The sequence below is a fragment of the Scardinius erythrophthalmus genome, assembly GCF_964197995.2.
Source record: "Scardinius erythrophthalmus genome assembly, chromosome: 13".
In the NCBI taxonomy this organism is placed as follows: Eukaryota; Metazoa; Chordata; class Actinopteri; order Cypriniformes; family Leuciscidae; genus Scardinius; species Scardinius erythrophthalmus.
The window spans coordinates 8223517-8240864 of NC_138233.1; the positions used below are offsets into that span (position 1 = coordinate 8223517).

General features: G+C 37.1%; 1 protein-coding gene across 1 annotated transcript in view; it reads left to right on the forward strand.

The window, feature by feature from the left end:
• Positions 1-17348, forward strand: part of col23a1a (collagen type XXIII alpha 1 chain a) — a 132072-nt gene that overhangs the window by 78687 nt on the left and 36037 nt on the right. The window contains exons 3-5 of the mRNA XM_081383522.1: positions 11020-11064; positions 12724-12731; positions 14514-14540. Of these exons, the coding sequence (XP_081239648.1) occupies positions 11020-11064; positions 12724-12731; positions 14514-14540 (80 nt within the window). The remainder of the gene's footprint in view (positions 1-11019; positions 11065-12723; positions 12732-14513; positions 14541-17348) is intronic.

Genomic DNA, 17348 nt, shown 5'->3' on the forward strand with positions numbered 1-17348 from the left:
ATGCTTGATGCAATGCAACCTTATGGACTTTGCACATCTTCTCCTCGGTCAAAAATGCAGCCTGTGTGTAAATATCTCAAAGGAAATGTCCTTAATTGCGACCAGCTAAATGACCTCGGCACGGGTCTACATCATTGAAACTGATTTTTGAAAATGCTATTGATTTTAATTTAAAATAATATTGTTTGTCATGCAAATCTCTCTCGCCATCATGTAACAGTTACGTATTAAGTGAAATATGGAAGCTTCTTTGAGTTGGTGTTTTCATATGTGGTTTTCAGCTTCCAGTGGAATGAAAGGCCAAGAATCTGATCTTGTTGAGTGACGTGTGCCTGGCGCAGATATATATAAAAAAAAATAGTGTTTCAGTCAAGACTTGTTTTCATTTTAAACCAGTGATTTGAAAGTTTTATTTTCTTTCAAAATATGCTTTCAATTTAAATGTTAAATGTAAGTTAAATTTAAAAAAATTGCATTTATTGTATAGTCTATTTAAAAATTTAAATGGTCATTTACTCACTCTTATGTCGCTCCGATCATGTTTTCGTTATCAACTATTCATTCAAAGGTCCACTATGGAGGATTTCTAGTTAGAAATTAATTATTGAGCTAATTAAAAAAATCTGTGTTAAAAACGGCATGTGTTCAAGCCCAAGTCACTGTGTTAAACATACAATACTGATTTATATTCAGAGCTGACGAGTTTGATTTAGCTAGAAATTTCAGTCCATTTATCCTGGAGTAGGCCTATTTACGTTTTATGTGTTTTCTGTTTGTCAGTAAACAAAGAAATTGTCTGGCTACTATAGACATTTATGAAAAATACTAGCTCAGAGAACATATTTTTCAGATTTGCGTCTTTTTTTCTGGTGTTGGTAATCAGAGGTGCGTTTCCCAGAGGCATAGTTAGCCAACTATGTTCGCAAGTTCCGTCGTTATCAGCATAGTTCAACGAGTCATTGTTTCCCGAAACTATCATTCTAACGAACGCTAACAGCATCGCAATGTTGTGTAGTTGGAACGACAGCTCTCGACCTGTGGTTAGAAGTATAGTTTCTAGTTTGCATGACGTGGACTTAATAAGTCCTTGAGCAAAATAAGCAAGCTGACATTCCAATACCATTTCCTATGTCTTTTATTTAGAATACTGTCATATACGTCTTTTAGTTTGTCAAGAGATTTAAAGCACTGTTTAGCGCATGTGCGGACGTGCTCTACTATGTAAGAACAAGCCTACTGAATCTGGAAATAAAGCAAAATAACTGAGAAAAATTAGAAATAGTCCTCAGATGCCATGTCTGTAATTTATAGCAAAACATCTAGCGTTAATTCGATCTCAAACAGATTCATTAAAAGAATTTCTTACTCCAACATGTGCGTGACGCCATAAACCAACGTAGTTGAACGACCACTTTGCAACAATACGGTTTCGGGAAACAGTCGTGAGTCGTGACTAGCTAGTTGATTTCTTCAACGATGCGAGTTACGCCGTTGTTCGGGAAACGCACCCCTGATGTGCTTTGATAAAAATGTTCCTCCGCAAGTAACAAGCATATTAATGTTTCAGCCACAAATGCTGATAGAGAGTGCATCATTCTGTAGTTTAGCTTTAAAGGGATTTTTCACCCAAAAATGAAAATACTATCAATTCTGTCCACACTTTCGTTCATCTTCAGAACACAAATAAAGATCTTTTTAATGAAATCTGAGAGATTTTTGTCCCTCCATTGACAGCTAGGCTACACAACTACCACTTTCAAGCTCCGGAAAGGTAGTAAAGACATCATTAAAGTAATCCTTGTGACTCCAGTGGTTTAGCCTTTATGAAGCGACGCAAGTGCTTTGTTTGCGCAAAAAAAACAAAGCAAAACATAATTTACCACTTTATTTACAAGATATTAATCTCCAACACGCATTTGTGTTTTATCTTATTTTATTTTTAAATAAATACTATTATTTATATTATAAGAAAAAAAAAGAGATTGATTTATCATATTTATCAGGATGGTCAAGTAGATGTTTTGTGATTGTTTTTGAATAGCTTTTTGATGGTGTTATTGTATTTTCCCCTTTATCCAGGGCTTTTATTTTCTGTAGCCTATACCTTTTATTTTATTTTAAAATATATAGTATTATGTATATTATTAAAAAATATTCTTTTAAATTTATCAAGATGGTCAAGTAGATCTGGTGACTGAAATGCTTTTTGACGCTCGTAATATCAGTTTGTGCAATTTCAACAGTGAATTCTCTCTCCCTCTATCTGTCTCTCTCCTTTTCTCACTCTCTCCACACTTTCTCAGTTTTCCTGTGAGGAATGAGGTGTTCACTGAAGCTTCTGGCACTCTCTGCTGTGGAATCAATGAGTTAGGTGTTTAGAGGTGTAAATGATAGCCAGTCATCTTTGTCTGACTGTATTTGGCTGCTCAACCAAATGTCTGAAATGCGTAGAGGCTTGTGATCTGGCAGCATTTCGAAAGTGCTACAACATGGATGTAAATATGTTCCCAAGGTCACCCTGCACAGAAAGCGCTGTCAATCTGGACCCCTATCCTCTTCTCTGGCAATCTTCTTCTCACACTGTTTAATAAGATAAACTTACTTGAGACTAAGCATGACCCTCTATTAGGTAATCTGAAAATACACAATCGAACATGTTTTATCAATGAACGACTGAAGTGGCTGCAAAGCTAAAAGGATACATTAAGATTATGATACCCGCACTAATGTTGTGGTCACCAGGCATGGTTAAACAAATTCTTTCCTCAAATAGGAATAAGAAAATCTTGGCTTGTGTTACAGTGATTTTCACATCAATAATAAAACCTGCTGAAAAGATTTCCGCTTCCCCAAAACCTGAACTTGTGGTTTACAGTCATCAGAAACTGATTTAATGATAACAGGCTGCAGTAATGCTCTATTTAGTAAAACATCCATGCAGCGATCCACTCGAGTTACGAATGTTTTTAGTCTCAGACTGTGTGAGTTGATTAGCAATATTTAAAAACAGGCAATCACGAGTAACACTGTTCTAGTAAAGTTCTAGCATAGTTCTAGCATACCTTGCATGCTTATTAAAACTGTTATGCATAGGGTTTAAAGGAGTGCCAAAATATGAGTGTGTAATCTGGGAATCAAGACCACTTGATCATGTACTTGTTTGCTGTTAGCTTCTCGCATGTGTTTGTCACAAGATACCACCGATCTACACCAGGTGACATTCAGGTGGACAGAAGGTGCAGTCCATTTTATACTGATTAACAACTGGCTGTCAGCGGATAAGATTAATTTCATTCTCGAATGTTCTCTTCACAATTCTGAGAATAGGATTTCTAATTACTGACCACATTATTTATTTATTTATTTAATTTTTAAAACATATATAAATAAATATTATGTGTTTATATTATGTATAAATATATATATTTTTATAAATATTATTTATTTGTATAAAACATTATTTACATAAATATAGTTACAAATTATATGTATTTATAATTATATACTTTTTTAAAATAAATGATAATGCTTATTTTTTTTATAAATTATATAATTATCAGGAAATATAATTTATGTAAACATTTTTTTATATAAATATATTTAAAAATATATTTATTTATAATTATATAACTTAAAAATACTAAAGTTTATATATTTAAATGTATAAATCTGTAATGCATACATTTATATTTAGTTATTTATTTGAAGAAAAAAAGCTTTTGTAACCTGATGTGAAGATACACGACTCATGACAGATCTTAGTAAACGGCTTGTATGTCTTTGAAATGAATGAGGGTCAGATTATCGTTCTCACAATTCTATTTAAACCGTGTATTATGTTGCAGTTCCTAATAATCACTGGCCAACTGGCATTGTAATTACTCACTACAAAGCCTACTTACTGTACTACAAAGCCTATTTTACCTGCATTTGATACTTGGTTTTGGACCCTGAACCCTTGTTTTGTAACTGTAATAGGATTTAATGGGTCTAACACACCTCTGAAGAAAGCAAGTGGTGTCTGATTTGATTATATCACAGTAATGTTCCGCTTATGTATACAGTATCAGGAAAATCTTACAGTCGTACAGTCAACTTGCTCCAGAGTGGTGTAGAGACAACAATCACTTGCATCCATTAGAAACAACACGGCGACATTTGTTTATTTTCAGATAAGATAAATATACCATTATGGAGCTTATTATGACTGAAATAATAAGCTGAAAACGTGTAGGAAACATCAGGTTTATGTAATGTGTTATCAATTTGTGTGCAGTCACTTTTCCTGTGCCGCTAAATTGTAAGTGATTTATGACTTTCACCTCTTCCCTGTCTTAATGAGTAGCTACTTCATGACCTTTTAACCTACACGATGATTAGAATGAATCCGAAATCCTCTCATAACGCCCCGGGGCTACTTTTGTCGTGCTGCATTTGATGGGGCGTGAGTCTGAACATCCTCTGTTCACTATTATAATCACTTGTGCTAATGGGAGAGCCACCCAACGAGTGTCTGGGACCCAGTTGAGGCCGTCCCCTCTCATAAACACCAACACTTCCAGCGTCAACAAACAGATGGAAATGTTTCACTGCCAGGCCAGGCGGCTGGGGGTGGAGAGCGACAGAGTTGTTTATCTGGAGGTCAAGAGAGTTCACACTCCATCATGCAAGGGCCAAACTCCTAATAGCCGCACTTACACGGGCAAACGCCAACCCTCACGCATTACATTTACATGCTAATGGCGGGTTCCATATGTTTTTTTGGAACTGTGCGCCTTAAATTGTTGATTTAATCTTTGCAGAAAAGCTATGTTAGATGGGCTGTGTTTAGAGGAGGTGAAATCTCTGTTTGTTTTGCTGTGGCTTGGACAATAAATGTGTGCAGATGCTGCAGATGCATAAAAATCTTCAGTTTTTGTAATGTTTAAAGCTAAAATGGGCTAACAAACTGGAAAAAACAAAACAATCTATAAATATTTAATTAAAATCATTTGAGCGAATTGTGCATGGTTATTCTAATCAGAATGCCTGATGGCCAGGTTTCCTCTGCTGTTCTTTGGCTCTTCAACAAAGCTTAAACAATACAAAACAGGCACCACAAAGCCACAATAATAGGAGGAAACTCAATGAAGATGTGCAGTTGCATATCACATTTAAAGTCGTATTTAATATCTGAGAGCTTTCTGTCTCTTCGTTGACAGCTACTCAACTACCTCTTTGACGCTTCAAAAAGTTCATAAAGAGATCGTAAAACTAATCCAGATGAATCCAGCGGTTTAGTCCGAATTTTCTGAGCAGACTCGATAACTTTATATGATGAACAGATTGAATTTAGGCTTTTATTGCATGTAAACATTGATCAGCGAATATAAACAGAAGCTCAACTGAACCTGCTTGAAACACGAGAACAAACTCAAACTCACAAACGTGCTGCGTAACATGAGAATAAACCTCGTTAGTTCTTGCACGTCTAGTGAACATGCTTGAGCTTCCGTTTACAACAACTTGTGATTTGATTTTTTAAAATAATCCAAAATCCATATGGATTAGTTTTACGATTTCTTTATAAACGTTTTGAAGCATCAAAGTGGTAGCGTAGCTGTCAACGGAGGGACAGAAAGCTCAGATTTCACATCTCAAAAAGATCTTCATTTGTGTTCCGAAGATGAACGAAAGTCTTACGGGTTTGGAACGACATGAGGGTCAGTAATTAATGACAGAATTTTACTATCCCTTTAAGGCTGAAATACAGTAAGGAATTTTTGAGGTTAGCACGGCGCTGCACATAAGCAGAGATCATATAGATTGAAACATTCACTGCAATGATCATTTTAAAATGACATTATCATTTAATAGCACATGCAAAGCAAGACAAGAAAGCAAGCGTTCAAGACATTTAATCTATAATTGTACAAAAACAAAAATCGCTTCAGAACTCCATGTGAGATTGAACCATCTTCCACGTACACGTAAACACACTCACACACATTGGAATGCCCAGATAACACACATTGCCTCTCCTCATTTGAAACGGTTGACTTCAGCTCTGTTATTTGGCTGTTCGTGATCTCTCATGAGCAGCAGTATTTGATTTGACGGTCAGAGTTCCTGCTCTGTTACAATCCCCCCACAAGTCAACAAAAACCACCTGTCAGACATCACAGAAAGCCAAATTACTCTCTGTTTTTGCATTTTGCATTAACATGAAAGCGCTTTGTTAATGCGCAATGAATAACGTCCTAGACAAAAAAGTGCTTAAATTATCGATAGGTCATTGATGTGGCATTGCAAACAGTTGCAAGTAAACAATTTATCTAAATTCATGTATAATAATTATATTTTTTATACATAATTTGATTTATTACATGTATTTGTCATATCACAAGACTGCTTACATTAACTGCAAGCATGTTAAATGATGGTAAATAGTGAAAAAGAAAATAACTAGTTACAGCCTCTAAAATACGCATTTTCCCCATTTTAACTCAACATGTTATTAATCAACCTCTCATTTAAAGTTAGTGGTTACGACTATTTCATGATTGGATTTTCAATAGGTATAGAAAGAAACTGGTCCAAGTTTAGTGTGTTATGTCATTGAGTTACAGATGTTGGATAACTGAAAGATAATGTGTGAACTTCCGTCAGATTATGTTTAAATTTGCCTGAGACAAAGGTTTGTCACGGTGATGTCCACACAAACCACACACACCTTCTGGTATTAATTTAATTTCCGTTCCATTTTTACAATTTAATTTAGTCAGCGAGGGATATTGGAGAGGAAAACTCAGTTGTGGTTAAGGAACCGAGAGGATCGAATTCTGTGATTGCGAACAGTTGCTCCCAACACAAAGCCAGAGGAAAACAATGACGTTTTCATTTGCTTTAGACCAAATGTCACAGTAGCTAAATCAAGCCTTTGCATGACTATAAGAACCAGATTTTCTCAATCGGATAAGGATTGGAATTTCGCCGAGCGGTTAGATCGTCAAAGCTGAGAATAATGATACACTTCAATTATCTGATTTCTTAAAGTTCACATAATGGGACAGCTATCGGGGAGAACATAGGAGAACTTTAAGATGGTGAAGACCTCGATTGCATCCAGATTCCAGTTTTTAATCTTGCAGTTGTTACTTTTATGATAATTGTCCATGAGACAGTTCATCAAATGCTGACAGATAAAAAGCTTGAGAGGCCCCTTTCATTGGCGTCTTCAGCATTGAGCCGTCAGCCCAGTGTCTCAGAGTTCCTCGTGGTGTTTATGGGCTCTGTTAGTGAAGAGCATAGTTACACTTGTATTTATAGCCGTTGTGGTTTGGTCTTTTGTAATTTAATACTGTGTAGTGCAGTAAGCTAGAAGAGCTTAAAGATGAAGCTACGGCTCACTATTTTCACCATGTTGACTATGAGTTGTGTTATCATACACAAACACTGGAACGTCATTACGGTAGGGGAAGTTGAGCCGAAAGCCGTATATTATATGGAACAGACCACATAAGAGAGAGAGAGAGAGAGCAACAGAAAGAGAATGACGTGAGATATAATTTACAGACAAAGAATGAAAGTTTTCTTAACAAGAAAGATATCACAGTAGTTATAGCAGCCAGGTTTGTACAAAGCAACTTCCAGTACACTTAGTGACCCTTAAAGGTGGTATCAGTGATTTCAGGCCCAAAAATATTTTTATCACATTCATCTAATCTTTCCTAACGATCCGCTAGCTGCCCGCCCCATAAGCATGCAGTCAAAAAAACGCATCTTTGTAGGCAGCCAAGGCTCTGAGATCTGCACACAAAAGCAAATGGTTTAGCCAAACACTCAAAACCAAAACAAATAGTGTTCCAACCAATCACCGACAGGGGGAGGGTGTTGTGAGGTTTTGAGCCAGCTTTTTCTTCAGCTCTGACTTCGCGTGCAGCCGTGCACGAGCACAAAACCTCACAACACCCTCCCCCTGTCGGTGATTGGTTGGAACACTATTTGTTTTGGTTTTGAGTGTTTGGCTAAACCATTTGTTTTTGTGTGCAGATCTCAGAGCCTAGGCTGCCTACAGAGACGCGATTTTTTGACTGCATGCTTATGGGGCGGGCAGCTAGCGGATCGTTAGGAGAGATTAGATGAATGTGATAAAAATATTTTTGGGCCTGAAATCACTGATACCACCTTTAACCTATGGCAAGGAATGTTAAAAGTTTTATAAGTTCTGAGTATAGTTTATAAGTTAAGCATCAATGCTGTCATTTACCATGGATAATAACTTCAACAAGTTCCTCAGTTTGTAAAAAATGAACACTTCTGTACTTACAAATGAAATTCAACCTGGAGTGTTTTTGAAGCAGTAATGTGTTTTTGAAGCATCTCATTTTTGTTAAAACAAGTATTAAAAGCAAAGCATGTGATTTCAGTGCAACTAAGGCTAAAAGTAGCTCATAACTTTTATTGATTTAGGAGAAACTCTTAAAATAATGGCTGTGTCAGTCCTAATTGTAAGACTCCTAAATGTTTTCTTTAAGAGCAAGCATTTTAGCGCCAAAACCAGCTCTTAAATCTGTGAAAAGTTAGGGGTAGTCGAGAGGACTCCTAAATCGCTAAGGCCCCGTTCACACCTGGCATTAAGATGCGTTTTGGTTGATCGGATCACAGGTGGACAAGGCTAAATTCAGGTGTAAACTGGGTCTAAAACATTTTGAGCTTGTCGAATGCGTTCAAACGGTCACAAGAGACCCTACACTCCACCTACTGACCTAACACCTGAACATTATGGGAAGAGCTCTAGCCAGACGGGATTTAAACTTTCGTCTGAAGACCCAAGTTTGGTTTGAAGATGACAAATGTACCAAGCACAATGTTCTCTCTCACCATTCCTGATTTCTAACACACACTCACAGCGTTACGCGTCGTCTTGCGGCTGTCAGAGCAGAAACAAAAGCTGATGTTCTCAGTATGTTTTTTCATCGTCTCCTGGCGCGTTCATATGTAAATTGCGCGAGCTTATTTTGTCCATTAGATCGACTGATCTGAAAAAAACAATACATTTACCACCCATAGACCCTACCCTTGAAGAAATCTGGACAGAAGCGGTTGAAAGTGGACAAAAGAGTGTAAACAGGAATGTCTCCCTCGTCTACATGTTGACCAAAATGAATCTTAATACCAGGTGCAAACAGGGCCTAAGATCAGTTCACAAACAGTTCTAAAATGACTGTTGCTGGCAATCCGCCTCAGCAATCCGTCCAAAGACACTGTACACCATTAATAAATGAATAAATAACTGAGAGTCATGTAGAATGTATTTCCTGTGTTATTCGACTGCATGTCACGGATGCGATAGAGTTGAAGAGTTACATTCCTGTAAGGACACTGGATGCACTAGATTCAGTAAAGTGAACCACACCGGGGAAGTGAAACCCTGAGACCCTTTCCTGACAATCTTTCTAATAGGGGTTAAACCAGCAGGGGTTGATTAACCTAGAACAATAACAATAATGCCAACAAGAAGAGTGAGTCTGCGACCCAAGCTTGTTAGCATCCCAGAATCCCCCTCTCCCGCCAAGCTCAGGTATGGTTTCTATTTCACAGTACCTAAGGGAGGGAAAAAAGGTTGATGGAAGTGATTTAGTGCCCAAGGGACAGAAAGAAGGAGGGGGTTAATCGGTTAACCAGAGGAACAGAGAGGAGGGAAGAAGGGGGACCTGGCTACCGTCTGGGAGGTATGCCCTCGGCTGCTTTGTTCTGACTTACATATACACGAACAGGAAGTGATGCGTGGTGCCCAGATGCCTCATGCACAGAAATGCATACTTCATCTGCGTTTATTGGTGAACAATTGATTTGAACCTAATCCTGATCTTTTCCCTAGTTTAAACTCAAATGGGACTGGTTTCTACATCACACATGTAGTGCTATTTTTACACCTTTCTACTGCCACGGTCAAGTTACTGCCATTTGGCTCATATGGACTTCTTTTAGCGTGAATCTCATGAAAACTGTCACGGAATGTCCAGGTCGGATTTTACTCCAAAAAAAGAAACAAAAGAAAAATCATATTTAGCATCAAGAAACTAAAGTATCATTTTTAGATTGACAATAATAATAATTATTTTATTTTCATGATAATTAAGCAAATTTAAACCTCTCCCAGTTAAAATTCTCATTTCCATAATCCAAACAATATTTGTTTTACTACAGGTAAGATGATATTCATTTCTGTTTTATATTTAATGAGAATCAGATTTTATACATTAACTTTAACAAGGGGTCCTACAATTATTGTTTGATCTCAAACTAATACAACATACATCAAATAAAAATACAAGATTAAGTTAACCAAATGTTCAGCTAAATTCTGCATTACAATCATATGTCACAGGCAATATGAATTGAATGATGGAGAATGAAACATTGAAGTCAATTAAAAATCCTAATGAAACGACTTCAAACTTAGTAAACTTTTTTTATTTTTTTTATGTTGATTTGGTTGTCAAATGTAACACATTTCTGACCATTATATATGCAATATTTTAAATGAACTAAGTTCATTATTATTTCAGCTCAGCGTTTGTCACAGTTATGCTTAGTTTTGGTTTCGTTTTCTATCAGTCTGTTTAGTCTCCTGTTTTCTTGTGTTCCTTTGTTCTCCTTTTCCCACCATAACCAGTTACCATGGATATTAATTTAATCATCACAGCTGTTCATTATTTAATTTATCACCATATGTATTTAAGTTCCTCACCTTTGCTCATTCTTGGTCCGGTATTGTTTGTGCATGGCACACTGTTTCAAGTTGCTGGCTTATGTTTAATAAAGACTGCCATTATTTGTACCTTCTTCATCATTGGACTTAAACCCTGACAGCGTTCACACGGGATTCTACAAACATCTGATCGGAAGATCCTTTTAATAAATGCATGTGTTCAGAAACCTCAGTAATGACTCAGAAATTGAAGTCAAATCAATTCCAAAATGTATTTTATGTAAGATGTTTATGAAGTCATTCTCTGTCTCTCCTGACTTCAGGTCCTCCTGGGAAACGTGGACGGATGGGCAGAAGAGGTGACCCTGGTGAGTGCCATCTTTTCATTCATGTTGCCCGTTCTTGATGTCTAGCGCCTTTCTATTAACGTTGTTACTGGTGTGTTTAAATCATAATCATTAGATGTGACGGAGGAAATCCTCATTGAATGTGGTTTTGAGTCACCGACCCTTAGATGATTCAGAGGTATTAAACTCAGACTGATGATGACAAATAAAGATGCTGATGTATTTCTAAGTGATGCTGAGTGGTAGACACACATGTGGCTCTCAAGGGCACAGATTCAGAGTGATTCATTGTCGTGTCACTTGTTCTAGAAGCCATCAGTACAGCTTGTGAGGTTTAAGAAGGTGTCCGGATAACGTCTTGCCTGAAAACATCCATGACCTCAAGTATGCTGTATCTTTGGAGAATGTGTACAGTTTGTGCAGCAGAACCTATATTCACCTCCTGACCAGTTTTGATTATATCTGATTATAGTTCCCATGCAACTGGCATTCGGACAGGATGACAATTCTTTACATCTGTTTTTTAAACTTGTTCCAGCTCCGCTGCCCTGGGAGAGGAACTTCAAACGCTGGCAGAACACTTTATTTACATAGAGATAGTGGGTCATTTTGTCACTAAGGTCTGCTAGATGTGGTTCTGTTTAACAGTGCGTGCTTGTTGTAGTTTAGGTCGTGATGCGGACGGGAAGAGTTGAATGTGGGGAAATGGATGGAGGAGGTTCTCTGTTGCACAACAGTTTGTTTGTTTCTCTAGAGTGTGAGAGAGAAAATATGGCTGGAAAGCTGGAAGATATTTAGCAGACTAATCAGCGCAAACATTAGGCGTGTCGCATGTGTCCATGATAACTCAATCGTTAAAAAGCGCTCATTCAATTACAACCCTCATCAATTGAAAGATCAATCTTTTTAAACGATTTTAATGTCTTCAGTTATTTCCATAAAGCACACACACATTCAAACTCTTTCTCTTTCACCATCTTGCACTTGCACTTACCCAGCTGACATTCTCAGAAGATTCTTGCAAGTTTCTTAACAAAAAGTTATGAACAAACCTTCTTTCAGTTACATTAATAGAATGCTGGATCAAAGTTATCTGGTCTTTAATAATGTTTTTAAAACGAATGAGAACATCTTCAGAAAATAATGTTTGAAGAATGATAAAAGAGAAAGTTAACGTTTGCATAACCAAGAAAAAACTTTTTTTTTTATTTAACTTTTTTGATCGTTGAGAGAACATTCAGAAATAACAATTTTATAACGTAATAGGAAACGTTAGCAAAACGTTCTTAGAACATATTTTTTAGCCTGGGTAAATGCTTTCCAAATGGTGAAGCTGTTTCATACACAACGGTCAGAGCTTGACTGTGCTGAGTGAATGTTTTCTTTAAACTCTTAAGAGGAGCGAGTTCTGTCAGCGTCTAGACGTCAGTAAATACCAACAACTTTCTGCCTCATAAAACTTCAATGTGTCTCTTAAAACCTCTTTGTCTCCTCTGAGGGTCATAACACTTACCTGACATACATCACTGTGCCATGTTGTATCAGGAAACATTTATTTAGAGGTTTTTCTTTTTGGTGAAAGAGTGAAAGTGTATTTTTTTATCATAAGTTAAACTGAAAGTGAAAAGACATTTGGCTTTGTTTTACACGTCTCTTTGTTGTGTTTTCTTTATTTTTCAGGACCCCCAGTAAGTACCCCGTCCTCACACTTCAAAATAATGACATGCAGCAGATATGAGCTCTGTATTGTGGTAAGGCTGACAAAACGTTTGGACGGTGAGTCATAAAAGCTGAGAAACAGCCTTCAAGTTCTGAGATCTTTCATAGCTTGTGAAATTTTTACATTTGGGAATATTTGCAATTTCTTGAATCTTCACATCTGAGCCGAAAGAATAGCATTCTAGAATACTCACTCACACCAGTGCTTCTGAGATTCTAAAATAAAACTAGAATAAAGTTATAGAATGAAGCTAAAAAATAAAGTTCTGGAGTATTTAGCTGAAAAGCAGAGCGGCTTCTAGAAGATCCGGTGTTAATGTTCTGGTATCCAACAAAAGTTTAACACAGTGAAACAACAGGTTGCAGACTGTCTGAAACCTGCTTTAGATTTAGGTTAAAATCAAGCCGTCAACACCTTGTTTCAAGCAGATATACGTGACTTCTAATTCGTATTTTTGTAGGCTGTCATGAAGATTTCATTGATCTGTTTAATGCTTGCAGATGTCAAATTGTGTGACTGCAATTTTTCAAATTGAGTGACTACAATATTTTTAAGTTCATCACACTGAATTTAAAAATATTAAAGGGTTAGTTCACCCAAAAATGAAAATGATGTCATTAATGACTCGCCCTCATTTCGTTCCAAGCCCGTAAGACCTCCGTTCATCTTCGGAACACAGTTTAAGATATTTAAGATTTAGTCCGAGAGCTTTCTGTTCCTCCATTGAAAGTCAATGGACGGCATACTGTCCATGTCCAGAAAGGCAATAAAGACATCATCAAAGTAGTCCATGTGACATCAGTGGCTCAATCTTAAGTTTATCAAGTGACGAGAATACTTTTTGTGCGCAAAAAGTAAACAAAAATAACGACTTTATTCCACTATTCATTTCCTTCTCTCTAGGCCTCGAGTGAGTTCGCATAGTGTTTCAGCGCAGCGCGTCTGTGTTGTACGTCTTAAGATTGAACTTAAGATTGAGCCACTGATGTCACATGGACTACTTTGATGATGTCTGTACTGCCTTTCTGGACATGGACAGTATGCCGTCCATTGACTTTCAATGGAGGAACAGAAAGCTCTCTGACTAAATCTAAAATATCTTAAACCGTGTTCCGAAGATGAACGGAGGTCGTACGGGCTTGGAACGAAATGAGGGCGAGTCATTAATGACATCATTTTCATTTTTGGGTGAACTAACCCTTTAAGGTAGCACTTTATTTTACAGTAAGTGTCATTGTTACACGTTACATAGTTACTGTAGTAATAACTATAAATTATGAATAATTACATGTAACTAACCTATTCCTAACCCTAACCATATAAGTTCATGTAGTTAATTATTATTACTTAAATGTATAATTACACTGTAACACGGACACCTTAAAATAAAGTGTTATCAATATTTATCTTTTTTTTCTTTCATGAAATTAACCATGGCTTCTTTGGATTATGAAAACTGTCATGATGTTACACGCTTAAAAATAAAGGTTCTTCATTGGCATTAACAGTTTATTAAGAACCTCTAATGTTCATGGAACTTTTCCATTGTTGCAAAAGGTCCTTTATGATGTTAAAAAGGATTATAAAAATGTACTTCTAAGAATAAATGGATATTTTAAGAAACTGTTCCCTGAAAGGTTCTTTGTGGAACCAATGCTTTGCTGTGAAAAGCTCCTTTTGGAGCCTTAAGATTTGTAATTTTTATTCTAGGATTATATTAATTTATTATACCCAATTTTTCTTTGCACAGGGCAAACCTGGGCGTGACGGTTATCCGGTAAATGTTCCTTAAATTATCGAGTTTCTTTCTTGTGTTTTAATCTCCATCTTTGGCTATTTTTCACTCCTTTATTGCTTCAATAACCTCAAGTTCACTTGCTGATATTAATTTTCTCTTTTCTGTCTCACTAAACACCCGTGCAGCTCAAAAAATATATTTTAAATATCTTATGTCGCAAGAGAAGTTTTAGTAATAGTGTCTGCACTAATTTCAAAGTCTTAAACTCTATCTCTGGTGAAGAATGGTATTTCTGCAACATGGACGATAATGATGCTGAGTTTCCTGGAAAGAGTGAAAGCGCTCCTGGGCTCAATTACATTGGTAATAGTGTTTCTCTGTTGAAACCGCTATAGATTCACCCCATTGGCTAAACCTGTGTCCGGGACAGCAGGCCAGAGACACTTAGAACTTTTAGTTTATAATTTCCTGGTTTCTTGAACCCTGAAACGGAAAGTACTGGGAAAGTAGTTGGGCGTTTTAAAATGAATTGGGCGTAGACAAAACATCACATGCTAACTGTGACATATGGGCAGATGTGCTCCGATCTGTTGAAGTACAACACACATCTGAGGATTTTTTCCTATAACTGGACGCTGATTAGAGTAGCTCCAGAGTTTGTTTGTGTTCAAATAAAAATACATTTGCTTGGTAAACTGTGACTCATAATTGCATCTTGTATTTCATTTATGAAACAAGCTCCAGTCAAACAATCAACAGTCAGTTTAGATATTTTTTTCTAGTACCTTTGTTTATGTAGATACAAACATGAGATCAATTCTTGGGGTCCAAACAGTTTTCTTATTGAATTGGATCATTGTTATGATTGTATAATCTATTATAGAAGTGGTGTGGTGGCCTCTAGTGGCTCTCAGTAGAACAGCGGACCGCGGAATGATAAGCAACAGGCGGTTCTGGAACATGTCAAGGTGAACCTGGGGTCAGATTGTGGTTAGTCACAAAGCGAATGAGGCTTTGTACCTTGTTTTGTCTGGGTCTTAATTGTGGACCCCTTGGTTTGGTTGGTTTGGCTCCAAATATCACGAGATGTTTAGTTAACAAGCCTTACTCACCTCGCGGCGTGAAGTATGAGTTCAATAGAGAATGTATTTGTCTGGGAGTTCTGAGTAAGCCTTATTGTGCCTCTTTAGCCAGTTATACTGCAGATATTATTTATTACATTACCACTTCCTGTCTCTCTACCTATTATCTCTACTAAAATCAGAGAAATGTTTGCACTGATATGGCATGGCGTATCTGCTGTAAGATCAGCCTCTAGATACGTCTATGCCAGGCTGGGTCAGTCATGCCCAGCAAATTAGTATCAGAGGTACACTCATGGTTTTCCCAGATTTGTATGTCTGCCGGGAAAAGTCTGTGGCTAATTATAGACAGGTGTGTGTGTGTGTGTGTGTGTGTGTGTGTGTGTGTGTGTGTGTGTGTGTGTGTGTGTGTGTGTGTGTGTGTGTGTGTGTGAGTGTGCGTGTGAGTGTGTGCTTGTTTTTCTGTCACGGTGGGGACTTCAACCTGAATGCACACTGACTCATGGGGACTTGTCTCACAGTGCCATGAGGAAACAAGTTTATAAATCATACAGAATGAGTTTTTAAATTTTTTTTTTTTATAAAAATGCAGAATGTTTTCTGTGGTGGGTAGGTTTGGGGTTAGGGTTATTGTAAAGGGATAGAATATACAGTTTGTATAATATAAAAACCATTACATCTATGGAGAGTCAACGAGAAAAATAGCGAACCAGACGTGTGTGTGTGTGTGTGTGTGTGTGTGTGTGTGTGTGTGTGCTTGTTTTATTATCCAAGTGGGGACTTCATCCTGAATGCACACTGACTCATGGGGACTCGTGTCACCGTGGGGACCTAAATTGAGGTCCCCATGAGAAAACAAGTTTATAAATCATACAGAGTGAGAAAATGATATTTTTTTCATTTTGAAAATGTAAAAATGCATAATGTTTTCGGTGATGGATAGGTTTGGGGTTAGGGTTATTGTAAAGGGATAGAACAGTTTGTATAATATAAAAACCATTACGTCTGAGTCAACCACAAAAATAGCGAACCAGACGCGCGCGCGCACGCGTGTGCGTGCGTGCGTGCGTGTGTGTGTGTGTGCGTGTGCGTGTGTGTGTGTGTGTGTGTGTTTCACACACACACACACACACACACACACACACACACACACACACACACACACACACACACACACACAGACTATTAGACTAGTGATGAAATGATACTGCTGCTGCTAGTTGACTTGGAAATAGCTAGTCATTTAGTCATTTTTTTGCACATTTAATGTCTTGATTTATATTTTTTTCAAAGGCTACGTTTAAATTACCGTCATGTTAATGTTACGTTTTGAAATTAATATATTTTGAATAAGTGTATAGCAGAAAACAAAATAGTTTAATTTTACCTCAATTTTTTTTAATAAATCTAATTTTAGCTTTTGCATGCGTTGGTTTTCTCTGTGGCACTCGCGGCGGGTTCAGAGAAATGTCTACTCGAAGATGAGAAAGATAAGAGAGTATTTTAACAGCCTACACTAAACCTTTTCATTTCATCATGTCATGTCAAACTAGTTTAGAACAATTAAGCTTGCTTATAGGCTTGTTACTAACAGTTATAATGGGGCAATACGGTATGAAATTTTATATTGGATTAAAGGAGAAACATGAATGAAACTTTCTTGACACTTGAACAGTTGCTATATCAGCTGTTGTCAGTAGCCTACAAGTCAAGCTTTTCTTGTCATGTTATGGCCAGTGCACATTGTACAGTTTTGGGCTGTCCC